Raw genomic sequence first — 26,599 nt, 5'->3', positions numbered from 1 at the left:
AGATATGAAAGGCAATAAGTCTCGTTACATAAATAGACCAAACTATTGCCACGAACATGAAAACTAACAAAAATACAGCACAATATATCCCGAGATGATCGATATAAAATAACAGAAAACAAGTACAACGTTGTAAATTGTCGCTGCCATCGCATCATACGGGTTCCAACTAGTATGTATGTATGTATGTATGCATGTATGCATGCATGCATGTATGGGTATAACCTGGTAATCTTTTATAAACGTAATTGCATATACAACTCATAATAATCTCAAGAAAATCATTAATATTATTATTAGAGAGGATCACAGGTTCATAAACTTTTTTCTAAACTCTCTAAGACTTTTCATTTGCAAGCTATTTGGATTTTTGACATATCATCAACATGGGTAATAGCAATCACATACATTAGTATCACCCTCCCTGTAATATTTGCATTTTCCATCGCCGTTAGGGTGTCTTATATCGCGCATGTTTTTTTACATGCCCCAATTTCACAACCTTGCCCACTAATTATATGCTCCAAGCATGTGCCGCCTTCGACCATTGAGACTCCAGCTGAAAACAAATAAAAGCAAACACTAACATGATAAGCAAATATAAACGTTTTGATCTGCGTGATGATTTATTAAAAAAAGTAGCAAGAGAACTAACAAACCTCCAATAACAATAACAAGTAGCACCAAGCAAGAGTATGTAGACTTAGACATATTGTGTATGCTCAAAACAAAAAATAAAATGATTTTTCTATGAGAGTTAGTTATGCTTGATTCATTTAAATAGTCAAATTTTGTATTTTATTTTCTTTATTTATTATGTTCTGAATAGAAAAACACGTAATCTTTTAATGAGTATATTTAATGCAAATATAACTATTACTTTTGATAATTATATGTAGCAATAATGAATATATAATAAACGGTTAGGATATAATAGAAAGGTATATTTTACTAAGAAGTTTAAGAATAAACCAGTAAATGTCATGTGTTTAAGTGGGGACCAAATGGGTAAGGGCAATAATGGATATAAAGCTTCTTTATCTTCTACATGTAAGTCGTATTTCAATTCCTTAGATATTTTTAAACGTCCATAACCTTTTTATACGCCATTTAAAAAAAATTACACCATAAAATTGTATGTTTTTTTATCTTTAATATGACTATCCTATTGTTATACTTTTGAAAAACTAAAACAAAAGAATCCAAAATCCTTTTGTGTAAAGACACAATGGACAAAACAACACATTAAAACACACCATAAAAAAACACAATGAATAACATATTAAAAAACAAAATGACTTAGAATTTATAACATAATATATCGAAAATTCAATTGAAAAAGACAATGTATAGAAAGCATAGTTACTAACCTATAACACAATGTATAAAAACCAACTATTTTTAAAAAATAAAAACATATAACAATACTATAGTCACATTAAAGATAAAATATCGTTCGTTATTATGGTGAAATTTAAAAAAAAATGTCGCATAAAAAATGACGAACATTTAAAAATGGTGAGAGAATTTATATGTTTTTAAAAAAATATATAACAATACTATAGTTAATATATGAGGTATTACTTTTATGTCATTCTCCTCATTATTGATATTTAATATATTATACAACAAAAATCTTGTTTGATATTTAATTACTGCATTTATTGGGGGTGAAAATATTATTATACAACCAAATGCGATTTTGTGAGAATATTAAGCCAAATTGTAATTTGAATTGAAATTGACGAATATTATTCTAGATGCGGGAAAAAGACAAATTATGAAAATTGATAAGATTTAAAACAATATACAAATTAATTTAGGTGGTTATGGATGAGACACTTAAACTTCAACTATTAGAGTTGTATAAAAAACTTGTATCTGAAACTAGACCCGTAAAAAAACCAGGACCGATGTTTTTATACCCGTGTTTTTACTACCCGTAAGATACGAATAGGGTATGCATTTTCGTACCAAAACCGTACCCGGACCCGATTTGTACCAGGTAATACTCAAAAACCAGAACCGATTCCATGCCCGAAAACGGGGTTTTCCAATACACGAAACTGGGTTTTTCAAATACACGATATATGCCCGAAAAATACACGAAAATTACAACAAAAAAGTGCATCCCCTTAAAAAACCCAATCTATGCTTGGAAAAAATTAAAAAAAAAACACGAAAATAAGGTTTTTCCAATACCCATAATTAGGGATTCAAATACCCGGTTCTATACCCGGGCCCAACCCGACTCGGGTATGGCCAATACCCGGTCATACCCGATCATTAGCCATACCCGATTTGTGCACCTCTAATTACTATTGTGGACGTTTAATAGTTTATTTTTATGAGTTTATTGTCTTTACTGTAAATAACCTAACTAATATTGACTGAATTCGCGTACTACACTGTCACAGCATGACAGCTTTTGTTACCTAGCCAGTGCTTAATTTACAACGAGTCAATTTCGAGTAAGCGTCCACCCAAATGAGCTAGCTCGCGAGCTACTTGAACTCGGATTCATAAAAAGACTTGAAACGGCTGATCTTTTATCAGGCTCAATCCGAGCCAAGCCTCAAATTAGCTCATTTAGTGATCTAGCCCGAGCTTGAACCTTATATGGGAAGCTCGTTTAGGCTTGTCGAGCATTAGCATTTAGTTATCTCATTGTGTGTTTTTGGTTTTCTCTTTTCTTGATTTTTATGTACTAGTTTTATATTACTTAGTCTAGCTCGAGTTAAGCTTTGGCTCGCTTAAGGTACTACAAGAACTTGAGTTAAGATTAGACTCGTTTAAAGTTTTTCTCAAATTACATGTATAAAAAAACATATATAAGTTAGTTAATAAATAATAAACGAGTCAGATCCCTAGCTTTAAAAAACAACTAACAAGTCAAACTCAAGCTTTTGAAAAAAAGCTTGAAACAGCCAAGCTCGAGCCAGTCAAGATAAGCTCATTTAAACCCCTTCACTAGACACAAATAATTGGTGTGTTTGGAAGAATCTTGTGTTACTTTTTTGTATGTAAAGTCAGTCACCAGGTTCACCAGGAATCAATCAATCAAGCGAGTTAAATGGAGAAGATGAGGAGAGCATCACACGCAGGCTCATGGTACTCTAATCATCGTAAGACGTCCTTTAACACTAATTCATTCATACCCACCTTTTATTTATTTAATAAAGTTCAAATCTTTTTTTAATTAATTAAGAATTGAAGTAGGAATTATGAATTGGTGTAATTTATCACTTTTCTTTGCTATGGTTATTTTGATGATACAATTGTTTGTATTCAGATTATGTAAAGATTAGACATATTTGTTAGCCCAAATTATTATTGATGGGGTTGAAAGATGACTAATTGATTTGTAGGCAATTTTAGGATTTGAATATTGAAAAATTTAGGTATTTTTTGGTAATTTCGGGCCGGGACGAGTAAAATTTAAATATTTGTGAGAAAGTTAAAATCTTTTAATTATTGAAGGCATTCTTTTAGTTAAGAAATTTCAGTAGTATGTCAAGTATTTTGCAGGAATTATGAATTGGTGTAATTTAGCACTGTTTTATGGTTATCAGATTATGTAAAGGTTAGACCTTTATTTATGCGGTTGAAAGATGATTAATTGGGAAACTGGTTTGCGCAGGGTTTGAATTGAAAATTTTAGGTTTTTTTGGGGGGATACAAGTAGGCTCATCCCCGAGAATCCCTAACAAAACTTCGGACCCGGTCCAAGTAAAGAAAATGGGCCCCTAATATATAATATAATCTAAGTAATTGTCATAAAGTTAAAATCTTTTAGTTAAGAATTGATTTTAGTGTCTGTGCAGGAATTATGAATTGATGTAATTTACCACCTTTGTGGGGTTATTTGATTCAATTGTTTTCAGAATTCGGATTATATAAAGATTAGACAGTTATAAGCTTAATACTGTATTATTTGCGGTTAAGGGAACAGTTGGATGATCTATATAAATTATTAACCTTAATATGTCTTACATAGTTATAAATTGTTAATGATTAATTGGGAAATGCATTTGCAAGCAATTTCAGGATTTGGTTATTGAAAGTTTTAGGTTTGTTTCGGGGATAGAAGTATTACAATACTACTAAAGAATCTTGTTTTTCCTACCAATTTTCTTTGATTATTTTGTTTATGGGCTTGAGGTTTATTTGATTTGTATATTAATGTTAATTGAGCATATATATTTATACACACAGAGAAGGAACCAAATAAAAACCACTAAAATACTTGAAAACTCGTGAAACCAATTTTAAACACAATTTTTTTTTCCAGTTTTTTTATGTTATTAATATTTGGCAAAACCAAAAAATAATAAAACATATATGTAGCTTGTAATCTTTGGTTTCACGTATGTGATACATATATGCAAACATCATTATATTTATATCAAAATATTGTACCCTTTTATGCATATTTTTCTTATTATAGCTCAAAAGTTGGAGGAAGAACTCGATGGATGGCTTAGGGAATGTGGCCTGAGCAAGTCTCCCGACGTAAGGGCTGTCATTGCTCCGTAAGTAAACGTGCACCTTCAATGTTACTCGTATTTTTGCTTTTCTTAACCACTTTAAATTGTAATTTTGGTGGTATGATTCCACTAGACACGCAGGTTATTCTTATTCTGGACGTGCAGCAGCCTTCGCATTTGGAAATATCGATCCAACTAACATGTAACCTTATTCATCAAAATAATAAATTTATATAAAAACACACATTTATTTTTATATATTGATATATATTTACATTATTTCAGTACTCGAATATTTCTTCTTGGTCCGTCACATCATCATTACACTCCTAAATGTGCTCTTTCAAAAGCAACAATTTACAAGACACCAATAGGCGATCTCCCTATTGATCTTGAAGGTACTTTTACATTATTTTCGAGGTTAATAACTACATATGGTATGTCTTAATTAAAGTTTGTTATTGATTTGACAATAGTTATTGAAGAGCTAAAAGCTACTGGAAAGTTTGACATGATGGATCTAAATGTCGACGAGGCTGAACATAGCATGGAAATGCACTTACCATATCTCGCCAAAGTATTTCGAGGGTTAGTTTCGTCTTTTACTAAAACAAGTTGAGACGCTAGTATAGTTTCTAGAATCGTACACGATGAACCAGGCCCGTTTAGTCCTGGACCAAAGATGATCTGTTTGACTTTTGGTCAAACGTTCAACTGCCTCTGAATTTACAAGTTTACCCTTTACAGGCATACAGTTAAAGTTGTTCCTATTATGGTCGGTGCTGTGAGTGCAGAAAGTGAAGCCATGTATGGACACTTGTTGGCAAAATATATTGACGACCCAACAAATTTCTTTTCGGTTTCCTCGGATTTTTGTCATTGGGGTTCTCGGTACGTTACAAATTTTAATCCCTTGTATTTATTTATTTTATTAAGGGGAAAGTGAATATGGGGCTGTTAATTTTACATATATAAAAAGAATCAAAACTTTAATTCCTTAAAATAAGTTTGGTCAACTAAAATTAACTTTCCCAATTTAATTAAATAAAAAAAAATGATGATGAAAAACTTCATCAAATCTAGCATTTTAAACCTAATAATAAACAAACTATTGTTTAAATACATTGTGTTAATTTCAAAACATGTTCTTTAATCTAAAGCTCAATTACTGATCATCAAATGGGAAAATGAGGAAATCAAATTAATACCCCAGGGTCAATCTTTCAAATGGGGACATCAAAATTAATTGGTTTTGACAATTGTATTGGTCGGAGACAATGATATTAGATGGAGGTAGATATTCAATTTTTTGACAAATTTTATAAAGATTAATAAAGGAATTAAAGTTTGGAAGGATTTTTAACAAAACTACGTAGTTTTGGATGGTTTCGCATCTAACCTTACACGCTTAACAGCCCCATATTCACTTTCCCCTTTATTAATTAGAAATACATATGTAGGCCACCAAGTATTCAACTTTTTGTTTGCTCTGGTTTCATTTATAGCAATTTTGGCCAAAGACATGTATGATGACGAAAATCCCCTTATCTTTAATGAGGTGTGAAAATGTTATCGGTTGAAGTTGATGTTTTTTTAAAACATAATAATAATTTAAGGGTGCTTTTGCCATTTGGCGTGGTTTATACTGGAATAACTAGGTGACCTCCATATACATTATCCTTTTATTAGTTCATGTAGATGCTAATTTATATAATGATGAAAATGCCCATAAAAGTTTTGAAAATGCAAAAAAAATTCTTTAATGAGGTGTGAACATGGTATATGTTGAAATTGATGTCTTTATAAAACAATTGATTATTTTTATCATTTGGCATGTTTTTGGCTGGATTAATAACTAGGCTATCTCCATATACATTATCCCTTTATTATACATGTGGATGCTAATTTATATAACATATAGGTTTAACTACATGCACTATGACAAAAAACATGGACCTATTTATAAATCAATTGAGGCATTGGACAAAATAGGAATGGATATTATTGAAACCAGAGATCCGGATGAGTTCAAACAATATTTGTTGGAAACCGATAATACTATTTGTGGACGCCATCCCATCAGTGTTTTTCTCCATGTAAGTAAGCCCGCTTATAAATTCATTTTACTTTATTTTGAAAATAATCGGTTGTGCGAATAATGAAATGTGGTGTTTGGAACTTTGGATTTGTGCTTTAAAATTGTTTTTTGTTTATTTAGGAGCTTTAATAATCGTTTTCACATCATCAAAGAGCAATGTAAAATTACCTAATTACCCCTTTTCTTGACTTAATTTGACCACTAAATCTCTATTTTTCACAACAATATCTTTTTGTTCTTCCTATGTAAAAATTTTATTAGAGACTTGTAATTTATCAAAGACTCAAACATCAAAAGCACATCCAAACACCCTTATGTCTTTTTAAATTATTATTATTTAATATTTTCCTCTAATAAATCTCTGTGATTATTGACCAGATGTCAAAGAACTGCTCGACGAAAATAAAAATAAAATTTGTTCGATACGAGCAATCGAGCCAATGCAAAAGCACACGAGACAGCAGTGTGAGTTATGCATCAGCAGCAGCCAAATTGGAGCACTAAGATTTTTAATTTTATGTTTATACATTTCCAATATTTGAATATTTGATCATGTTTTCTTCTTGTCAATAAGATGGCATTTCTGAATCTTAATATCTAAAAAAAAACATGTTTAACATAGTATCATAACACAACCGTCGAACGTTCAATAGTTAATATAACAATCATATTTTGTTAAGTTTGGCGAGGAGGAAGACGGATGCAGAGGTGACAGCGGGGATGAAAACGTCATTGGGAATGGCGTTTGGGGCGGCCCGCTGCTTGATGAATGTGGTTACGATAGGTATTCCGAAGATGAAGAGGAATATGTCTTTGATTCCCATTCCGGTTACACCGGAATCCAGGATTACATCTTGCAAGATTCTTTGAAACTCTTCCTTGGTTAATGACTTCTCTTTTCCTTTGTGGTGCTTCTGCAATTCATTCTCATTATTCCATTCCAAATATTTCATCAACTTTTGAATCATATTTGTTTGACCAAAATAACAAATCTGAATTGTGTTCTTGTGTTTGTTAGAAGTAACTAAAGATGATAATTTTTATGTTAAAAGTGTCTAAAAAAATAAATAATAATAATAATAATAATAATAATAATAATAATAATAAAGAAACAAGTCAAATAAGTCAAACCGTCAAAAGGGTTTGTTTAATTCAATGATTTAGATTACTAATGTAATAAATTTGTTATTTTTCTTAAAGAAAGCAAATTATTATCGTAAGAACTTACATGGTAGGCTTGTTCAAGGGTAGAAGCCTTTGGAACATGAAACTGAGTGCTACCAAGCATGGTGTTCATTTCTCTATCAAGACAAACATAAAGCAATAAAATATTGTTGCATTTTTTGATGTAATGAGAAAATGCTAAATAAAAAGGTGAAAAATACTCGACGATCTCACTGACTGCATGATAAAACTTGGCTGAGTTCCATTTCTTGTTACCGTCTGAAAAGTGTTTGTCGTAGCATTTTCCTATGATTGGACCGATATCTTTCTTTTCTTCTTTTCCTGTCGAGTCGATCCGTCCACATCAAATATTGTAAAAATATAAGGAAAAAAAAAAGAAACAGAAAATTAGAAATAGACAAGTTGGAAAGATACCAATAGATTGGCCCATGCCTTACAAAGGTTGAATGAGACTTGAGTTTTTGTGTAGTAATTAATATATATGAAGAACAAGATGGGAGTTCATATGAATGATGCTTGTCAAGGAAGATAGGAATACTTGCATAGTGGTCAAGAAGAGTACTTGTGCTTTTGAATGAAGAAAAGAATATAAAGAGTTTATGTAAGGATTGGTGCATCTTCTTTATAGTATGTACGTACCAAAAGCCCTTCAAATACATATAAAATCGTATTTAATGCTTCAAGTTTTTATAATAAAAGTAATATGAACAAAAGGGTATTCGGGAACCACATATACCCATCATCCCGTCTTGACCGAACAAAATCTTTGTGAGTTTGAACTTGTTACGCAACCCTCACTTACCGTGATTAAATACTAAAATACATCATTATTACCACAACTCAATTTAAATTATATGCGACGGGACACCAACAATATAATATTCGAACAACATGGCGAGACTACGGAGGTTAGGGCCTTGACTAACAAAAATATTTTATCAGAAAGCTATTCAACATTGTCACTTTCTTATAGTTTGACCCCTTAAATTATTGTCTGTAGAGTCGTTGAAGCGAATATAAATATTATGACATATTATGGGTCCATGTTTACACACCCAAAATCAAGTGAACATGTATAGTTTTCCATACGTATTATATACACACTAATAATACTTAAAAATCAATTCAAAAACAAAACTAAGGAAACAACTAATTGATCCCTTATAAGGTCAACCCCAACAAAGTCAAGCCCATCATATCCAACATCGATAAATCAAATCCAGTTATATAACTAACCTAGAAAGTCCTTAAAAGGAATCCATAGAGTTGACTTCTTAACATAATATCCACTTGCCCATAGTTGACTTTGACTTGGTCCATACCAAATCAACAAACCATCTATACATACATTTAGTCATTTACATATCTCCACCTTCACAAAAGCAAAGAGATCTGCAAATCATCGAGTACAAGCATTTCAGCCATGAACACAACTTGTCCATGTACCAAGTGCAACTCGGGCAACAGCTACGGTGCTCTGGTTGCGACAAATTCTGTGATAAAACTATCTACGCGTGTTGGCAGTGCAACTTTTTTCTTCACGAGCATTGTGGGAATGCCACTCGATATATAAGACACCCTTTTCATTCACCTCATTATCTCATTCTTAGCCCGTACCCGACCTACCCGTCAAATTGTTTTTTGTGTAACGCGTGTGGGACCAACGGTTCGAGGTTCTCATACTGTTGTGCTTTGTGTGAAGTTGATCTTCATGTCAATTGTGCTTTCCTCCCTCCAAAGGTATGTTAGTTCTTTTATTATGTTGTTTTGTTAACTGTGATTTTGGTTATTTAAGCAAGATTAGCAACAGGTCGAAAGGGGTTTGACCGTTTGGCTTCTAACGATTGTGTTTACACGAATAGGTAACTCTTAAAGCTCACCCGCACGAGCTAGACCTCAACCATGGAAGCCCAGCCGGGGTTCAGAACCAAGTTTGTAAAATGTGCAGAAAGTCGTTGGATGCAAAGCATTGGTCTTACGAGTGTCGGGTGTGTGCAAACTATGGAGTTCACACGTTATGTGCAACAAACGAGATAAAGATGGGTTTGTATCAGATGGATGATGGGTCAGATCCCGAACCTAGTGAACCAACGACTCAACCGGGTGCATCAACAGCTCAGCCGGGTCCAAGTAATGGTCAGGCTCAGGTAGAACTAACGCCAATGGAAGCCCTTGCAATTCTTATGGGACTCTCAAATGCTGCTTCTTATGTATGAGGCTATAGCTTGCATCATTATCATTTTTCATAACTGTTTTAACCGAGTTTTCAAATGAAAAATCGTAAGTTCGACTGTTGGAGCCTTTAACTTTCCCTACATAAAAATTTATTGAATTCGACGCGGCTTGTAATCATTTGTCACTTGCTAAATTATTTTCTTTAAATGTATAAAATGTGAAATGCGTATGGCTTATTGTACCAGTAGACCCGAAACTGAGAAACTGGTTATAAAGATAATGATGGTAACACGCTACAAACAATTACAATGTGTATTATTTATTTTGATGATTTTAACAAAACAATTAACACGAAATGTGTATTCGACTATACGTGCCAATTCACGATAATCTAGTTACCAAAGCACTCGATTTTGATTTGGGTTACTCATAAGTTTATGATTATATTCGTCCATCAAAATTTGTTTCTTTTTCTATTCGTTATAATCGAAAACTAATCCAGGTACATATCTAGCAACTAGCATCTAGATGATCTATAAAAATATAGATTCCATAAAAAGTAAAATGGGTAAATAATATGAACTTAAAAAAGGATGAGATAGCTGAAATTTGAGATACTTTGTTAATAAGTCACTATATCCAGACCACAAAGAACACAATTGATAATCAAAAGTAAACTAAAACATATTCATCCATTCCTATATTATGAGTTTATATCTACAAAAGTTTCATTACGTTAATTATTAAGCTGTTACAACATGACTACCTCCTTTCAAAGGAAGCCTGCAAGAGTAGGTCACATACTTCACACTATCCAAAAGAACCACCACAAATATTCTTGCAAAAGACTTACCTTTTCCACCACCGCCAATGCCGCCCATCACGCCGTCAACATCACCGCCATCGCCCGCCTCCCGAGGGTCAACAAGCACTGAAACCACCATTGATGAAACCGACTTGTTTTTGAGGTGGTCCTCGTGCTTTGAGTCATGACCCGATACTTGTTCTTTGGTGATGTTGGTGATGGAATCTGAAAGAGGTATTGGAAGACCGTGGAGAATTCTTCTGTTCTTCACGGTGGTGACGTGAGTTGAGTTGTGGTGGTTTTTGGTGGCGGTGATGTTGACTGCCATGGCAGGGACTATGGCTCCTGAAGCTCCGGCCACAGATGCATCAAACTGAAATACTTCAGTGCACATCCCTGAACTCAACATTAGTCCTATGTAACACAAACAGTTTCAGATTAGTACCCTTATAAAACATAAACAATCACGCTGCTATGTTTTAGTGAGTACAGTCATAATCAGGCAAAAAAGGGTTCTTTGAGCTGGGGGTTAGGAGTCTAAACAAGCCAAACCATTTGTAAGCTACTCGAGATCGGCTCGCTAAACCTCGAATCAAGCCGAGCTTAAACGAGCAGAAGCCTAAAAGTATGCTTGTTTATCAAACGAGCCCGGGTCAAGCCCAAACTTCATTTATCAAGCTCGAGCTGGCTCGCAAGCCATTTGTGAGCTACTTGAGATTGCCTCGCTAAAAGCTCGAATCGAGCCCGAGCCTTAAAATAAGCTTGTTTAATAAAGGAGCCCGAGCTTCACTTATCGAGCTCGCACTGTTAAGCGACCCTATTCTTTATGTAATGTTTTCTAATGTATACTAAATATATGTATTTATACATAATTATTATTATGCATAAATTTATGAGAAAAATAATTAAATAATATATAATATGCTATATATAAGTATTATAATTAACATATATATAAAACTAATTATAAATCTAATTTATAAAACGAGCCAAGCACGAGCTTTGGAAACAGAGCTCGAAACGAGCTGAGCACATGAGCTGGAGCTGAGCTCTCGTTAGTTAAACGAGCCAAGCTCGAGCCTAGATGAGCTCAGGCTCGACTCGTTAACACCCTTACTCACCGGGAGCAACCACTCTATAGTGGAATCTCACTGGGTGCATTTGTTTGTTTAGGTATTGCTAAACTGTATTAAAGATACAAAATTGAGCATTTACCAGAAAGACCTTCGCGAAACCATTGTTGCATGTTACCATCAACATGTTTTGACTGCAAATCCTCCTCATTTGATGGAAGCGCTCTTTGATGATCACTTGAAGTCCTATACATATGCGGTTGTCTTCCACCAATCCTGTTTACAGTTGGAATAGGGATTGCAGGGACCAAATCTAGAGCAACTGCTAAACCAGTATCATCCTTTTTAAGAGTTTCTTGCTCTTCCTTTTTAACCAATTCTTGTTCTTCCCTAAATGCCATAGCTTTCTCACTTGCAAGAACAGATGAGATTATCAAACTACCATCAATTTTCACAAGCTTATTGTTCCTCGGTACATAAAGAGACGCTACTAGAGGCTCACTCGCGTTACGGTTAGTTAGCTTAGTTCCATTCACATGTTCATGATCATGTTCATTACCTATCAACACCCTTCCTTGGTGTTGCTGATTGTAAAACTCAAGATTATTAAGCTTAACAGGATAACTACCATCTGTTACTCCACCAAATTTCACATTCATAATCGGAACCAATCCACCAAAAAGCACAATAAATAGCAACAATCCAATAAAGCTAATACTAGCAACCTTTCTGGTTTTGGTCCTTGACGTAATGTCAGTTTTCTTAACATCTTTTTTCGATTTCTGTGAAGATGCAGGCTGTTGAGTCTTCAATTTAGGGATTGGGAGTAATGGCACTTGAGAACCCTGCGATTTAACATAAGGTGGATATTGCATCCACGGATATCCAAGTGGAGCCATTGCAGGGTGTGGTGGATACATTACCGAAGGTGAACACATACCACCACCGCCTGCACCAGCAACCATTTGTTGCTTCAAAGTTGCATTCTCAGCCGCAAAGTAACTAACTCTAGCATTCAAATCCTGAATAGTTGCATGCATTGCCTTGACTTTATCCTCTAACTCCTCAACATATTGTTTTTTCCTCTGGCGCGAAAGCTGCGTGCTCTCGCGGTTTCTAATCAACCGCGCTTTCTTCTTAACATCTGTTTCATTAGCCTGATTTAAATTTTCAGTAGTTATAGAACCTTCATTCGACCTACGGTTCTTAATCGTTCTAGACTCCGAATTCACATCAAAACTCTCGTTCTTCCTCTTCAACAAGAAATTACTCGCCGTTTCTTGCTTCATTTTCTGATTAACAACAGAATTTCCAGAATCAGGTGACGGACAATTCACAGCATGCTCCGATCCAGACGACACCGGATTCTCGTTCCTCAATTCCGTTGAGGAATTATTCAAAATCCTCTCTAAATTCACATTTTCATCAACAAAAACTCTTCCTGAATCCTTTGGAGACAGAATGTTGACGGTCTTATGATCAGACACAAAATTACTCGCCGATAAACGCTTCATATTCCGATTAACAACAGAATTTCCAGAATCCGGAAATGGATAATTCATAGCAGGTTCTAATCCAGCAGATCCGTAGCTTCCGGATCCCTGAGACGAAACTGGAAGCTCGTTCCTCAATTCCAAGGCCGAATCGTTCAAAATCCTCTCTACATTCACATTTTCATCAACAAAAACTCTTCCTGAATCCTTTGGAGACAGAATGTTGACGGTCTTATGATCAGACACAAAATTACTCGCCGATAAACGCTTCATATTCCGATTAACAACAGAATTTCCAGAATCCGGAAATGGATAATTCATAGCAGGTTCTAATCCAGCAGATCCGTAGCTTCCGGATCCCTGAGACGAAACTGGAAGCTCGTTCCTCAATTCCAAGGCCGAATCGTTCAAAATCCTCTCTAAATTCACATTTTCTTCACCAAAAACTCTACTGAAACCATCCGGTGACGAAACATCAACAATTCCACAACCGTCCTGTCCGTAATTTCCTAATAAACTATCATTCCTCAATTCCGATGTTAAATTCACAGTTTCGTCAGCAAAAACTCTACCGGAACCATCCGGTGACGTAAAGTTAGGGTTTCTAGAACAATTACCTGACTCCGTACCAACGGTTGTGTAATCAGGCACAAAATCGATGAACTCTTGAGGATCAGGAGACGGCAGATCGAAGGGATGAGATTGATTATTGAAAAACTGATCATCGTCGAATGAGAAGAAATCGTCGTCAAATGTGAGGTCATCGTTGGAGAGTATGTAGGGGCTGAGAGGTGGAATTGGTAGAGAGGATAATGGATCGTCGATGGCCGATGCGTCGGTCATTGTTTTAGGGTTTTGGTGGCGGTCTCGTCGGAGATGAAGGTTCTGGCAGCGTTGAGAGAAGAGAAACGTGTGTTTTGCTTAAAAGGGAATAAATAATATTAAAACGCGTAAACTCTACAAAGGGGCTGTTTGGCATAGTCTAAATCAGTAAGTCTGAACCAATAAGCAGAATGGATAAGATAATTTGAACCAGTTAGACATCTAAACCAATAAAAGCTGTTTAGTTAGACATCTGAATGACTGTGCAGAATTACTATATGTACTGAATGAAATTTATTTGTTTGATCAAATATCGGAATGACTATACTGAATGACGGATAATTAAAATAAAGAGAATTCATAACATAACCTTCAACAAACAAACATCTAAAAAATTCATAACATAACCTTCAACAAACAAACATCCCAAAAAGTTCGTAACATAAACCTTCAACAAACAAACATCCAAAAAGTTCAAAACATAACTTTAAACAAAAAACATTCAAAATAATCCGTATTTCGCTCCTGCGTTTCTCACCCATGGCTCACAAGCTTGCGGATTAAGAAGTAACCACACCCTCAAACAATTGAGTACATAGTTCGGGGTAAGCAAGTGACACGGTTCTTAAGGCTTCTACATACTTGTTAGACTGTTTGAAAAACAATATTATAAAATTCTATAAGATTCTTGAAATATATTAAGAACTACTATTTAGAGAGAAAAGATATTATTGTTTAAAAAATACCTTCATCTCTAGTTGCCACTCTTCTTCCGACAAATTAAACATGTTTGTCACGGCATTATAAATATTGCCTGTTTTGTTTTTAAGTTTTCTCCAAGCTGAAAATTTTCCTTTTAGATAGTCATAACGGTTCCTCATTTGTTTTTGTTCCACTATGAAGTTATGTTGCATTTTTAATTTTGCCGAAATATTATTCCATGACAATGTTTTAAGGCTACCTCCCTCACGCCCATTAACGGTTACCTCGTGAATACATGCTTCAAGAAAAGTTTTCTCCACACCTTGTTTCCAATTAATCCTAACAATTTCTTTGAACAATAAAAGCAAATCAACATATAAATAAAATTGTTATATGTTAACCCATCGGAAACTTTAATCCCGATTATACCCCCATTTTATCAATTTTATTCTCTTTGAGGTATTTCATCAAACACCTTATGTGCATATATTCATATGAATTCTATAGTCAAATCATCCAAATTTTCATTTTAAATCACATATTTTCATATACAAGTATTCCATTTCAAATCTCATGTAGTCCACATATTATAAACATGGATGCAAATACATAAGCAGAAGATCGATTTACCTCGTAAGAACGGAGCACGGAGCGGTGGTGGTCGGGTTGGGAACGACAGTGGTCGGATTGGGAGAGACGATGGTGGTGGCTGGAGAAGCGGTGGTGGAGGCGCCGATCGACTGGTGGTGGTGGAAGGAGAGGTTAGGGCTTGGAGCGGATTTGGTTTCTCAGGTGATTTGAGGTGAAAGTGGGAAACAAAAATCTTTTTCATTCAACTAAAAAAAAAACTGGACCTTTCAGATCTTAATGGTCCCATTCAGCAACTCTTTTTTGCGAACCAAACACCTATTTAGCTGACCGGTTCAGCAAAAAGTGTCTGAATGACCCCATTCAGACATAAACAAACAGCCCCTAAGTTAATTAAAAAGGATAAATACGACAAGTCTCGGTTTAGACTTTAGACGGTTTTAGGCCATCTGTGATTCAAAGTGCTAAACCATCGTGACTAACGATTTGGTTTCGGTTTGATTTCTTGGTTTAAGCTTAATGTGTGAACATATTTGCGAGTGCTATTTTTTAATAATACTGGAATATCAGAACATTTGGTATTTTTTTTTTTTTGAAGAAAATGATAATTAATTTGTCTAACTATTTATATGGTAGCTTGAAAGCAGCTACAATATAGTGGTGTATTTTTTAACCGTACCCAAATACTCAACACCACCAGAAATGAGGAAGTGACCTGACACCTGATTAAACCGAACCCGGAATAGCAGCTTATTGTACCCGAACTACCTAATTTGGGTCGGTTCTCGGTTAGGTTTTTCCATATTCCCAAGACACTTTAGGAATAGTAATCCTGATTTTTTATAGGTATACTTAGTATTTAGTTCGCAGTCCAAGCTAACCTCTTCTAATTTTGAAACTGAACCATAATATAAACGGCCTATCAAGCTGTTTTCCACAACGATCGTTCGACAACAATCGATTCCAGAGATACGTTTTGATAATCTTTCTTATTGTTTATTTTTTGGTTTTGAACATTTTATTTCTTTTTGGTTTTGGAATTATGAAAGTTTTGATTTTATTTTATCATCTTTCTTATTGTTTATTTTTTGGTTTTGAACATTTTATTTCTTTTTGGTTTTGGAATTATGAAAATTTTCATTTTGTTAAAGTTAGAATATGGTTTTACATTAAACCCAAATTTACCTGTCCCATTCAACCTGAAACCTAAACAACCCAATCTTATTTGGGTTGATTCTTGGGTCAATTTCTTTAAGCACAAACCTGAATAATCCGAAAAAGTTACCCAATGAACACCCATAAGCTACATATACAAATTTACTTGTCCCGTTCAACTCGAAACCTAAACAACCCAATCTTATTTGGGTTGATTCTTGGGTCAATTCTTTTAAGCACAAACCTAAATAATCCGAAAAAGTTACCCAATGAACACCCATAAGCTACATATACATAACTATTTTATAACCCCATTACTTGTCTAAACCTTCATTAGTCATACTCATAGAATGCTACATGGCCAATGCGTGGTTTATAGTTGCTTACCGTATTATTTAAATAACAATAAACCCCAACATATGATTAAATTTCTTGGTTAGTATGGTCAATGGTGTGTGCATGATCCATTTTTATCATCTATATATGTTTGATGCACTTTAATGAACCTTTTGGGCTCGCATATAAATATGAATTTCCCTTCTTTTGAAAAACAAAAGATTGAAAAATTTAAGAATAAATTAAGAAACTAAAGGTATTATATACGCAAGGTTTGGATCAAATACAATTAGCATAATTACATCATAGATAATTATGTAATTACATCATAGAGTAATTACATACGAGTAATTACATAATTACTCTACTTAATTTTTACAATTAGCACGTTAATTTCATTTGTACGTTAACTTTCCCCTAACCTAAATCCCCTTTATCTATGCTACACTTTAATATAAACCATTGGGTCATGTAATATTCTGTAAATACACTTAATGATGCTTTAGGCTAAAACTATATAATTCCCTTGGTTTGTTTATTTACTTTTCTAAATTTATGAAAATAATGAAATTTCATATATACTGTTAGAAACTTGTGTAATATCATGATTAATGACACAAAATAAACTTGTATTTACCTAACAAGGAAAGTTAATACAGAATATATGCAAACATTGTAGAAGCATGATTACATGACACAAGCAAAATGTTCTGGATATCAAGTTGAACACGTACCTGCACGTTAGCGTAGTTTAGCATACGCCGACACACGTGTAATTATTTTGGTGGGGTGGTAAGGTGATCAGGGTATAAAATAAGAGGTCAATGATTTAATCCTTGTGGAGTGTAGCATTTAGCCGATCAAAAAAAATTGCATGAATCCTAACTCATGAATCATGATGTATAATTCCTCATCATATAATGCATCTATATCAATGGTTACCAAGGTCAATAATGCCAACATGCATGCTAAATTTTACCATTTGACCTATTTTGCCACTTGTATGCATAATTCCATAAACAATTTGACTCCAATGTTAGCTATCAATGATTGTTAGACACCTCATGGCCATTTAAATAAAACTCACAAAACATCAATTGCTGCCATTACTTAGCTCTATTATGGAAACATAACAAAATATTGTTTATACAAAAAATTTAATAATTGACATGGATGTTAGCATATACTTACATGGAGAAAAAGATTACACTTGGAAGGAATCTACTATAGCTTTCAATGTTTTTTGAGATGTGGGCCATTGTTTATCATTGGCACTAGCAACAAATAAGATGACAGTATTTCCCTTTGCTGTAGCCTTTGCAATATTGTGTGAACCAGTTAATGCAAAGGGAGTCTCTAAAACGTACCTATAATACTGCACAACATATTAAATAAATGTCAACCAAATATATATCACTTAGGATGTTATAATATAAGTGCCACGTGAAGTTGTGAACACATGAATACATGTCTCGTTCGTCATTTATGTGTTTGTATACTTTCATTTTGTTTCGTTAGTTACCTTTGTTTAAGTTCGTTCGTTTACGTCTGTTTATACATTCATTTAACATACTTCGGCCCATTTCAATTTAGCTCTAGTTTTATGAAATTAAAATATCACTCTTATAATTTAGTCTAGTTTTATTAACTTTTTGCCTCAACAGATTGATGCCCACCTTTACTTTAACTTGGTGTTCGCTCGGTTATGTCTGTCCATCATATGGTCATTCATTTATGTTCGTTTATGTTTGTGAACCGTCCGTTTATACTACTCACAAACGAACACAGACACACTCAATCTGTTAACGAACGAACACGAACAAAAAAACCTCGTTGGTTTAATTGTTCGTGTTTGATTGATTCGTTTGCAAGCCCAATTACATCTATACCCCTGCAATAATCACTAAACTTCCTCTTAGAGCAGCAAACTTAAATTACATCCTTTAAAGGAAGATAGTTTTTTTTTTTTTGCTCTTATCATCATCATCATCGTACTCAGTATATCCCACCAATAGCAATGCTATGGTAGGGTCTGAGGAGGGTAAGATGTAGACAGCCTTACCTCTATCCCATAGGGATAGAGAGGCTGCTTCCGGTGAGACCCCCGGCTCGAATATTAATGTATATTAATGTATACATTAATATACATATTAATGTATATTAATGTATATAAATATTATAGAGATTAAATTACAGCAAACTTAAATTACATCCTGCAATAATCACTAAACTTCCTCGAATATTAATGTATATTAATGTATATTAATGTATATAAATATTAATGTATATTAATGTATACATTAATATACATATTAATGTATATTAATGTATATAAATATTATAGAATATTAATGTATATTAATGTATACATTAATATACATATTAATGTATATAAATATTATAGAGTATTAAATTACAGCAAACTTAAATTACATCCTGCAATAATCACTAAACTTCCTCGTAGAGCAGCAAACTTAAATTACATCCTTTAAAGGAAGATAGTTTTTTTTTTTTTTTTGCTCTTATAGAGTATTAAATATTAATGTATATAATGCGGTTCAAGATTAAATGTTTAACATCTACAAAGAAATAAAATAACTTGTATAAATTTTAAACATGATCAAAGAGATGAGTTTATAAGTCGATACCGTTTGGTCTCCAATCTTTTCAACTGATGTTTCAACAAGTTCTTCATCCAAATCAAGAGTATTTCCTGTAACAAACGGGCCAAGCGACCCAATAACCTTTTCCGGGCTGCCAATATCTTCAAGTGTTGCATTCGGCTTATTGGTCAGACGTATTAACGGTGAAGCCACCACTTGAACTTTGCCTTGTTTTTCATCCTCAAATTTCACCTCAATCCAAGGCTCTGCACATTTTGGTTGGCAGTAATTTCCGGATAATATGTTAGCGATCCGCAGTTGTTTCCATGTTGGTGGAAGAACAAACTGGTATGGCTGCACATTTCCTGCAATCAACTACAATCAAAATTTTACTATAGTAATAAATTCAGGAACTACAATAAAAAGGAATAAGATTCTAGCATCAACAGTGTTGTTGTAGTCATAATATTTAGCCTGACTAGCTTCAAATTACATGCACACAGAAGAATAGATCCACCTCGATCAACATCACAAATTGACAATAATGATGTTGTGACGGCTGGATGCGTTTTGACCCCAAAATGCCCATACACGATACACAAAACACGCCTGTCATGTATGTGAGGCATTCGTTATTAAGAAAAAGCTAAGTTATAGGTAACATTTTAGATTGTTACCTTTAAAATACTAAAATATAAGATATTCTCATCATATCTGCCTCTTTGGTCAGATTTATTAAAATAGATGGTCTAATGTGTTCAAATACTCAAACTGATCACTCAATCGATGTTCAGATTTGGTCAATTAAGTTTGCAAAACTCGGACCTCATTGCAAATGCGAGGCGTTCATCATTAAAATAATATTAAAAATGTGTTTAAAGATAAGATTTTAACTTGTTAACTATTAAACACTAAAAAAGAAGACGTTCTCTAGTCAGATTTGTTCAATCCATGGTCTAATTTGTTCCAATACTCGAAGCATTGCTCAATCGATGGTCAGATTTGTTCAAAATGCAAGCGTTAGTCTAATTTATACAAATACTGGTTAACTGCATAAGGTGCATATCAATCTACGGGTTAACTGCATTAGGCACGTAATGCATCGACTGCAGCAATGCGACATATCAATGACCAGAATTGACTATTCTGGAGATTAAACAAAGAAATTCACTGAGAGTCCACTGAACTATAATATAATAGCTCAAAATTACAGCACCTAAATGAACCTAATAAAATGACAAAATTACGCTGTTTATGCATAAAATATCAATGACTACTCGCTACAACACATCAACGATCAACACCGAAACATAGAACACACAAATTCAATATCAAAAACTACCTGCACGAAGAGCGGGAGTGTCCTTGGAAGAAGCTTGAAAGAGAACGAAACTAGGATCGAAAGTCGACTGCGGAAGGTACGAACCGACCTCCACTTCTTTGGCGTGTGAGGTCGAAGGCAATTGCAATGGAGCTAGCGTGGTTGTTAACGGTAGTAGTACAGTGGATCGTTTGAGGAACTGTCTTCTAGAAGACAATTGAACAAACGGTTGAGGCTGTTTAGGTTTGCTGGAGGAAAGTGGTTTTGATGAAGAAGAGAAAATTGAAGATAGCGATGACACAGAAGCGGAAGCCATGGCGAAGTGGAGGGAGAATAGTGTGCTTGCTTTAATCCGGTTTTGGATGAGGTTTTGTTTTCGACCGTTCGTGAGACTGACACGGGTGTTCGTGGACCGGAGTGCAATCCAAACAAAACCACGGACCACCCCTTTTATTTTCTTTCTAAGCCGTGCCCAGCTCAGCATGTGACTTTCAAACTCTTGTTTTTCCACGCTAGAGTTTGGCTTGTAAGTTGTTTCTTCACGCTCTTGCCCGGCTTACGAGAGCTTCAGCTAGGCTGATTTCAAACTCTTTCTCTAAAGCTCAAGTTCGGCTCGTGAGCTGCTTTTTAAAGCTTGGCATCGGCTAATTTTTTTATTTTCTAATTAGTTTATATATGTTTTTAATTACTTTTATATATCTTGAGAAAAATCTTAAACGAGCCTAGGCTCAACTTGAGTTCAGTTGTGTAATGTGAAATTAATATGCAGAAGTTTAAAATATGTAAAACTTAAATTTACACAACTCTTGTTATAACTCGACGAGTTACAAGCCTAAACAACTAGACATGCTTCCCATACATGGCTCGAGCTCGGGGTTGATGACTAAACTTACTTTGTTTGAGGCTCGGGCTCGGCTTGAGTTCGAAAAAATTTGGCTAATTTCAAGTTTTTTTTTATCGATCCTAGCTCAGGAGCTCACGAGCAGCTCAGCTCAGCTCAGCTCAGCTCGTTGCACCATACCGAAAAAATGGTTACAAGCGTCAATGTTAAGCTGCTATATATGTTAGGTTTCAATGTGTGCTTGATTTGCATTTGATAACCGTGGAATCCGAAATATAATTATTGTTCCAGGTAATTAATTCATACAAAAGGTTCTATCAATTATGTGATAAATAGACTAATTTTATTTAATTTAAAAAGTAGTGATTACGTGGAATCAAAAGTTATGATAATTGGTAAATGTAAAGTTTACAGCAAAGTGATTTTGAGGTTTATCATAAAGAACCTTCTTTATGCATCTGGTAATACGTATGAGGAATTACAACATGTTGGATACTTGGATTACAAGAAAATGGGAATTATTTGTGACAATTATAAAGCTTCCTCATGGTAAAGAGAGGCGGACCCACCTCTTAGAGAAGGGATAGTGTTTCCCTTAGATTTTCTTTAGTGTTACCGGAAAATTCCCAAAATAAGCATTTATGAAAACAAAATTCTAGTTTTAGGTCTCATTTGCAAAAAATTTTAAAAATAGGTATTATAAACTAGTCGTGACGAGTAGTTTGTAGAAACCAATTCGAGCTTGTCACGTGTCCTTAAACTAACCGCAACGAGCACGTTCACTAATCAATTCCTCGTCACGACTAAATAAGTTTCATGCCTCGTAACCAACGCCCACGACTAATTCATAAGTTCTTTAGTCGCGACGAATAAATTATAAGGTTAAACTAGTCGCGACGAATAGATTATAAGATTAAACTAGTCGCGACGAGTAGATTATAAGGTTAACTAGTCACGACGTGTTAACTACTAATAAACTACTCGTGTAGGGAATGTAAACCAGGTAAACTAGTCGTCGCGACTAAATGATTTATAAATAACTCGTGGGCGTTGATTACGAGACATGAAACTTATTTAGTCGTGACGAGTAATTGATTAGTGAACGTTGTCGTTACTATTAGTTTAAGGGCACATGGCAACTTTTAATTGGTTTTACAAACTTCTCGTCATGACTAGTTTATAATACCTATTTCTAGAATTTTTTACAAATAATACCTAAAATAAAAACTTTGTTTTCATAAATACTTATTTTGGAAATTTTCTCTTAGTCTTATTCATATATAAAAATCATAAGCATCTTCCTTAAAAAAATATTCCTAGCTACGTTATTGGTGGTAACAAAGTGATAATAAGAAGTCAATATTGCATGTTTTGAAGAGAAGATTAAATGAGTTAAATTGCAATAAAGTTGTTAAAAAATTTTTCTAGGAGTAGAACAAGTCTTTTTTCTTTTTTTCTTTGCATTTTCGGTTTCGTTTATTTTGCAGATGATAATTAAATTACTTAATTATGGAATTCGTGTTAACTGAGTTTGTAACATACAATTATGCATGTATTATTACGAAGCTTACAAAAGCATCATGGTAAGTTTTGCATTGGTTGATCAATAATGGTATATCTAAACACCCGCAAAGCTATAAATTTAGTACGTTACAGCATGTTGGTGTTATAACTATTGTTACATGAATGATGAACTATCTTCTCTATCTTCTATGTTGTCTTATGTCCGCTTCGTCCAGCATGCTGGTGTGATAATAACTATTGTTACATGAGAACTCTTTTAGTGGTAAGTATCAATCCCATCCACCACCAAGCCCATCACACAAGGTCTAAGCATATCTTCCAGTTCCGACGTATGTATCGCTCACTCACCCTCTCCACCGGTTTGAGGATGATAAGGTGTGCGTATATTCACTCGTGTTCAAAACATAACACAAAAAATAGTAGAGGCGTTCATGTACTACAAGAAGTATTTACATATTGCCGTACTTAATAATATTCACTAGAGTATGAGATGTTCAAATGCTCAAGATATTGTTATTAATATTTCACGCACAGTTCTATGTATATTTTTAGATATCATTATCACATTGTTGTATATGATGAATTATATTTGTTAGCCTGCATCATTCGTCTAAGTTTTATGCTTATTAATGTTTGCTTCTAGACGCATGAATTAACAGATTAAAATAAATAAACATGTGTTTCATAACAGGTTTCTTGAACAGTCCGTCCAAGAGAAAGGACAAAGAGGGTTAGAAATCAGAAGAGGTAGATTTTGATTTTGTTCATGTATATAAATCTCTCTATATAATAAACCAATGGATTTTCTATCAAATTTTCACCAAATGTCTTCAAAGTGTCACATGGCATTTTATAATTTTTTTTAATTATTTTAATTTCATTTCTAACTCAAAATCTCTCCTATCATCTTCAGGGATCCATTTTTCTCATCAGTCAATTCACATGTTCTAACCCTAGCAATCATTATATTCAAGGTAACTATCAAACCTATGTAATCCGATTCACATATTCAATCATTTCAACCTTAATAGATTCAATCGGATTCACATGTTCAATCGGATTCAATCGCTTCACCTACACAAATTCAATCAGATTCAATCGATTCACATGTTCAATCGATCTAGTTGAGATTATAATATGATTGTTTTTATAATTAACTCTTCTAAAACTCATGATGCAGCATAGAGTAACGTGCGATTTTTTCTTCTAGAGACGTAAATGAGTCCATGATACTAATCCAATACGAAATAATTGACGTGACAATAAAGTGCAGCAAAAAATAAAACCTTTCACAACATAATAAATACAAGGAAAATTCGATTTTAATAGTTTAAACTATAACTCATTGACCGATGCTACTTCATTGACATATAACCAACCATTCGTACTGCTACCTTTCACTGGCGTCACCAAGAACAATTTCAATATAATGAGAAAGTAACTTCATCTATTCCTAGTAAACCATCAACCAATTTATATCATAATCGTAGTGTTGTAAATTTTTTGAAACGACATAAAAGAAAGTTAGAGATACACGGGAATCGGGATTACTAATTTTGTGTCATGGTAAGACTATCCTTTACAACGATAGTAAAATTTATGAGTGTTTTGACACTACCGGTGTGAATTATTACTAATTAATAAGTCAAAATCTAGATTATTTAATCCAACTTTGCCTGATTATAATTAGAAGTCTGGAACTGTAAATTTTTTAGATTTATTACAATTTAAAAGTAAAGAAATATAACCCGTTTAACTAACAAATAGTTAACTATCGACTAATTTAAATCCTAATCGTAATATTGTGAATTGTTTTAAAATGTCATATATGAAAATTAGTGAGAGACAAGGTTGCTTCTGCATTATGGTAAGATTGTACTTTACAACAACAGTAAAATTTATAAGGGTCATTAGTCACATTACTAGCACGGACTATTAATTAACAAGTTATAGTTTAAATTGTTAAATCCAATTTTGCATAATTATTAACAGACTTTAATTATAATTTTTTTTCTTTTTATAGATTGATTACAATTTTTTAAAAGTAAAGAAATCTAACCTGTTTAGATAACAAATTTGCTGTACAGTATGTGTTTGAATTTGAAATGTGACAATAATATATGGACAAACAATATTGGTCGTTGACCAAAGTCAAAAAGGTAGTGAACCGAGAATGATCGGTAAATAGTGCGTACACCTGGTCACGGGCTTGATTTGCCAACCTACACATGATTCGATATACGCTGCATGCGCACTATCCCATTATCAAGCTAAAAGATAATAAATAGTGTTTTATCTTTAAAATGTCACACCCTTATCATTATGCAAAAATGATATTCTTTTGTTCTAGATTTTGGGGCACACGTTCAATATTTAAATCGGGCTTGAAAAAATTTGGTTGAATTTGAATTAATTTGTTTCCGATTTCGGATCGAATTTGACGTGAATTCGATTCAAATCGGCTTATTCACATCTAGTTCTTAATCAGACTCATTGGAATCAAATTCAACGTCAACTTTTCATAATTGAATAGCTGGATTCAAATAACTAGAGTTACTCAAAATTTGATTTATTGAACACCTATGTTGGGTTGATGAGCTGATGGGTTGAAAAATGAAACCCGAAAAAGATCAAAGCATGCGTCTATGTCAAATTATATATCGGTGCTATCTAACCCAAACAAATTTAAAATCATGTAACCCAAACACGCGTTGTAATCATGTTATCCAAATGAGTTGGCATTTAGTAAATGAACTGTAATCAAGTTATAAACATCTTAAACTCGTCATAAACAGGTTAATAGGTTGTGATAATTGGGTTCACCAGTCATCACACATTAGCGGTTAATTACAAGGGATGAAAGGATTAAGCCTACCTCATTTATTTTTTTAAACATATTAAAATTATGGCAAATTGGATTTTAATAATCCTGAACTTAATGCAGTTGGCCGATAATAATCCCAGCTTAGAAAGTAGCTGTCACTAGTTCCAACTTTCACACCGTTTTCACTGGACTCCCGTTAAAAAAAATTTACGACGTTAAGTTTTTTTCCAAATTTCAAAGTGATATTTTAGGGCTTTTAATCGGAATGAGAATACAAATCGATTGATGTAAAAGTTACCTCAAAACGGTGGTCCGAACAACTAAATGATGTTTCATTTATGGTGTTTAAACTTTTAATTAACAAAAATCAAGCTGTTTGGAGTACCGTTTCGAGTTAAGTTATATATCAATCGATTCGTATTCTCATTCCGATCAAAAAACCTAAAATATCAATTTGAAATTTGGAAAAAATTTAGCGACATTAAGTTTTTTTCTTAACGGATGTCCAATGAAAACAAATAGGGTGGCAGTTGGGGGAGACAGCTATTTTCTAAGTTAGTATTATTA

General features: G+C 33.8%; 4 protein-coding genes and 1 pseudogene across 5 annotated transcripts; 2 read left to right on the top strand and 3 right to left on the bottom strand.

The window, feature by feature from the left end:
• Positions 1–1,004: 1,004 nt before the first annotated feature.
• On the top strand, positions 1,005–7,200 carry LOC143633884 (uncharacterized). Its single transcript, XM_077102103.1, has 8 exons — positions 1,005–1,050; positions 4,448–4,532; positions 4,621–4,689; positions 4,773–4,885; positions 4,964–5,075; positions 5,235–5,378; positions 6,409–6,583; positions 6,964–7,200. The coding sequence occupies exons 1-8, from the start codon at positions 1,005–1,007 to the stop codon at positions 7,087–7,089; spliced, it is 870 nt and encodes a 289-aa protein (XP_076958218.1). The 3' UTR covers positions 7,090–7,200.
• On the bottom strand, positions 7,157–8,234 carry LOC143633860 (uncharacterized). The gene is made up of 4 exons (XM_077102084.1): positions 8,185–8,234; positions 7,971–8,091; positions 7,814–7,886; positions 7,157–7,499 (listed from the first exon to the last, which is right to left on the bottom strand). Exons 1-4 carry the CDS (start codon positions 8,198–8,200, stop codon positions 7,251–7,253), a joined length of 459 nt encoding a protein of 152 aa, XP_076958199.1. The 5' UTR covers positions 8,201–8,234; the 3' UTR covers positions 7,157–7,250.
• A 641-nt stretch (positions 8,235–8,875) lies between these two features.
• On the top strand, positions 8,876–9,987 carry LOC143633859 (protein VACUOLELESS GAMETOPHYTES-like). Its single transcript, XM_077102083.1, has 2 exons — positions 8,876–9,510; positions 9,633–9,987. Exons 1-2 carry the CDS (start codon positions 9,211–9,213, stop codon positions 9,984–9,986), a joined length of 654 nt encoding a protein of 217 aa, XP_076958198.1. The 5' UTR covers positions 8,876–9,210; the 3' UTR covers position 9,987.
• A 481-nt stretch (positions 9,988–10,468) lies between these two features.
• Positions 10,469–14,159, bottom strand: LOC143633883 (bZIP transcription factor 17 pseudogene; annotated as a pseudogene). Its single transcript, XR_013153751.1, has 2 exons — positions 11,966–14,159; positions 10,469–11,164 (listed from the first exon to the last, which is right to left on the bottom strand). The product of XR_013153751.1 is annotated as a bZIP transcription factor 17 pseudogene (transcript).
• Positions 14,160–17,920: 3,761 nt separating this feature from the next.
• Positions 17,921–21,159, bottom strand: LOC143633858 (psbP domain-containing protein 6, chloroplastic). Its single transcript, XM_077102082.1, has 3 exons — positions 20,865–21,159; positions 19,568–19,887; positions 17,921–18,294 (listed from the first exon to the last, which is right to left on the bottom strand). The coding sequence occupies exons 1-3, from the start codon at positions 21,157–21,159 to the stop codon at positions 18,124–18,126; spliced, it is 786 nt and encodes a 261-aa protein (XP_076958197.1). The 3' UTR covers positions 17,921–18,123.
• Positions 21,160–26,599: the final 5,440 nt, after the last annotated feature.

Source organism: Bidens hawaiensis, unplaced genomic scaffold (genome assembly GCF_021521415.1).
Source record: "Bidens hawaiensis isolate Kalapana, Puna unplaced genomic scaffold, B.hawaiensis_p1.1 tig00006913_1, whole genome shotgun sequence".
Taxonomy (NCBI): Eukaryota; Viridiplantae; Streptophyta; class Magnoliopsida; order Asterales; family Asteraceae; genus Bidens; species Bidens hawaiensis.
The sequence above is the reverse complement of the archived record's forward strand: the minus strand, read 5'-3'. Positions and strand labels throughout refer to the sequence as shown.

Coding starts and splice junctions, on each gene's coding strand:
- LOC143633860 (XM_077102084.1), bottom strand. Junction 7,887..7,970: donor GCAGTCAGTGAGATCGTCGA/GTATTTTTCACC, acceptor TTGTCTTGATAG/AGAAATGAACACCATGCTTG. Junction 7,500..7,813: donor CCCTTGAACAAGCCTACCAT/GTAAGTTCTTAC, acceptor AATGAATTGCAG/AAGCACCACAAAGGAAAAGA.
- LOC143633858 (XM_077102082.1), bottom strand. CDS start 21,159: ATGGCTTCCGCTTCTGTGTCATCGCTATCTTCAATTTTCTCTTCTTCA. Junction 19,888..20,864: donor CACTCCCGCTCTTCGTGCAG/GTAGTTTTTGAT, acceptor AGTTGATTGCAG/GAAATGTGCAGCCATACCAG. Junction 18,295..19,567: donor AAAAGATTGGAGACCAAACG/GTATCGACTTAT, acceptor TATGTTGTGCAG/TATTATAGGTACGTTTTAGA.
- LOC143633859 (XM_077102083.1), top strand. CDS start 9,211: ATGTACCAAGTGCAACTCGGGCAACAGCTACGGTGCTCTGGTTGCGAC. Junction 9,511..9,632: donor GTGCTTTCCTCCCTCCAAAG/GTATGTTAGTTC, acceptor TTACACGAATAG/GTAACTCTTAAAGCTCACCC.
- LOC143633884 (XM_077102103.1), top strand. CDS start 1,005: ATGGGTAAGGGCAATAATGGATATAAAGCTTCTTTATCTTCTACAT. Junction 4,690..4,772: donor AATATCGATCCAACTAACAT/GTAACCTTATTC, acceptor ACATTATTTCAG/TACTCGAATATTTCTTCTTG. Junction 4,886..4,963: donor TCTCCCTATTGATCTTGAAG/GTACTTTTACAT, acceptor ATTTGACAATAG/TTATTGAAGAGCTAAAAGCT.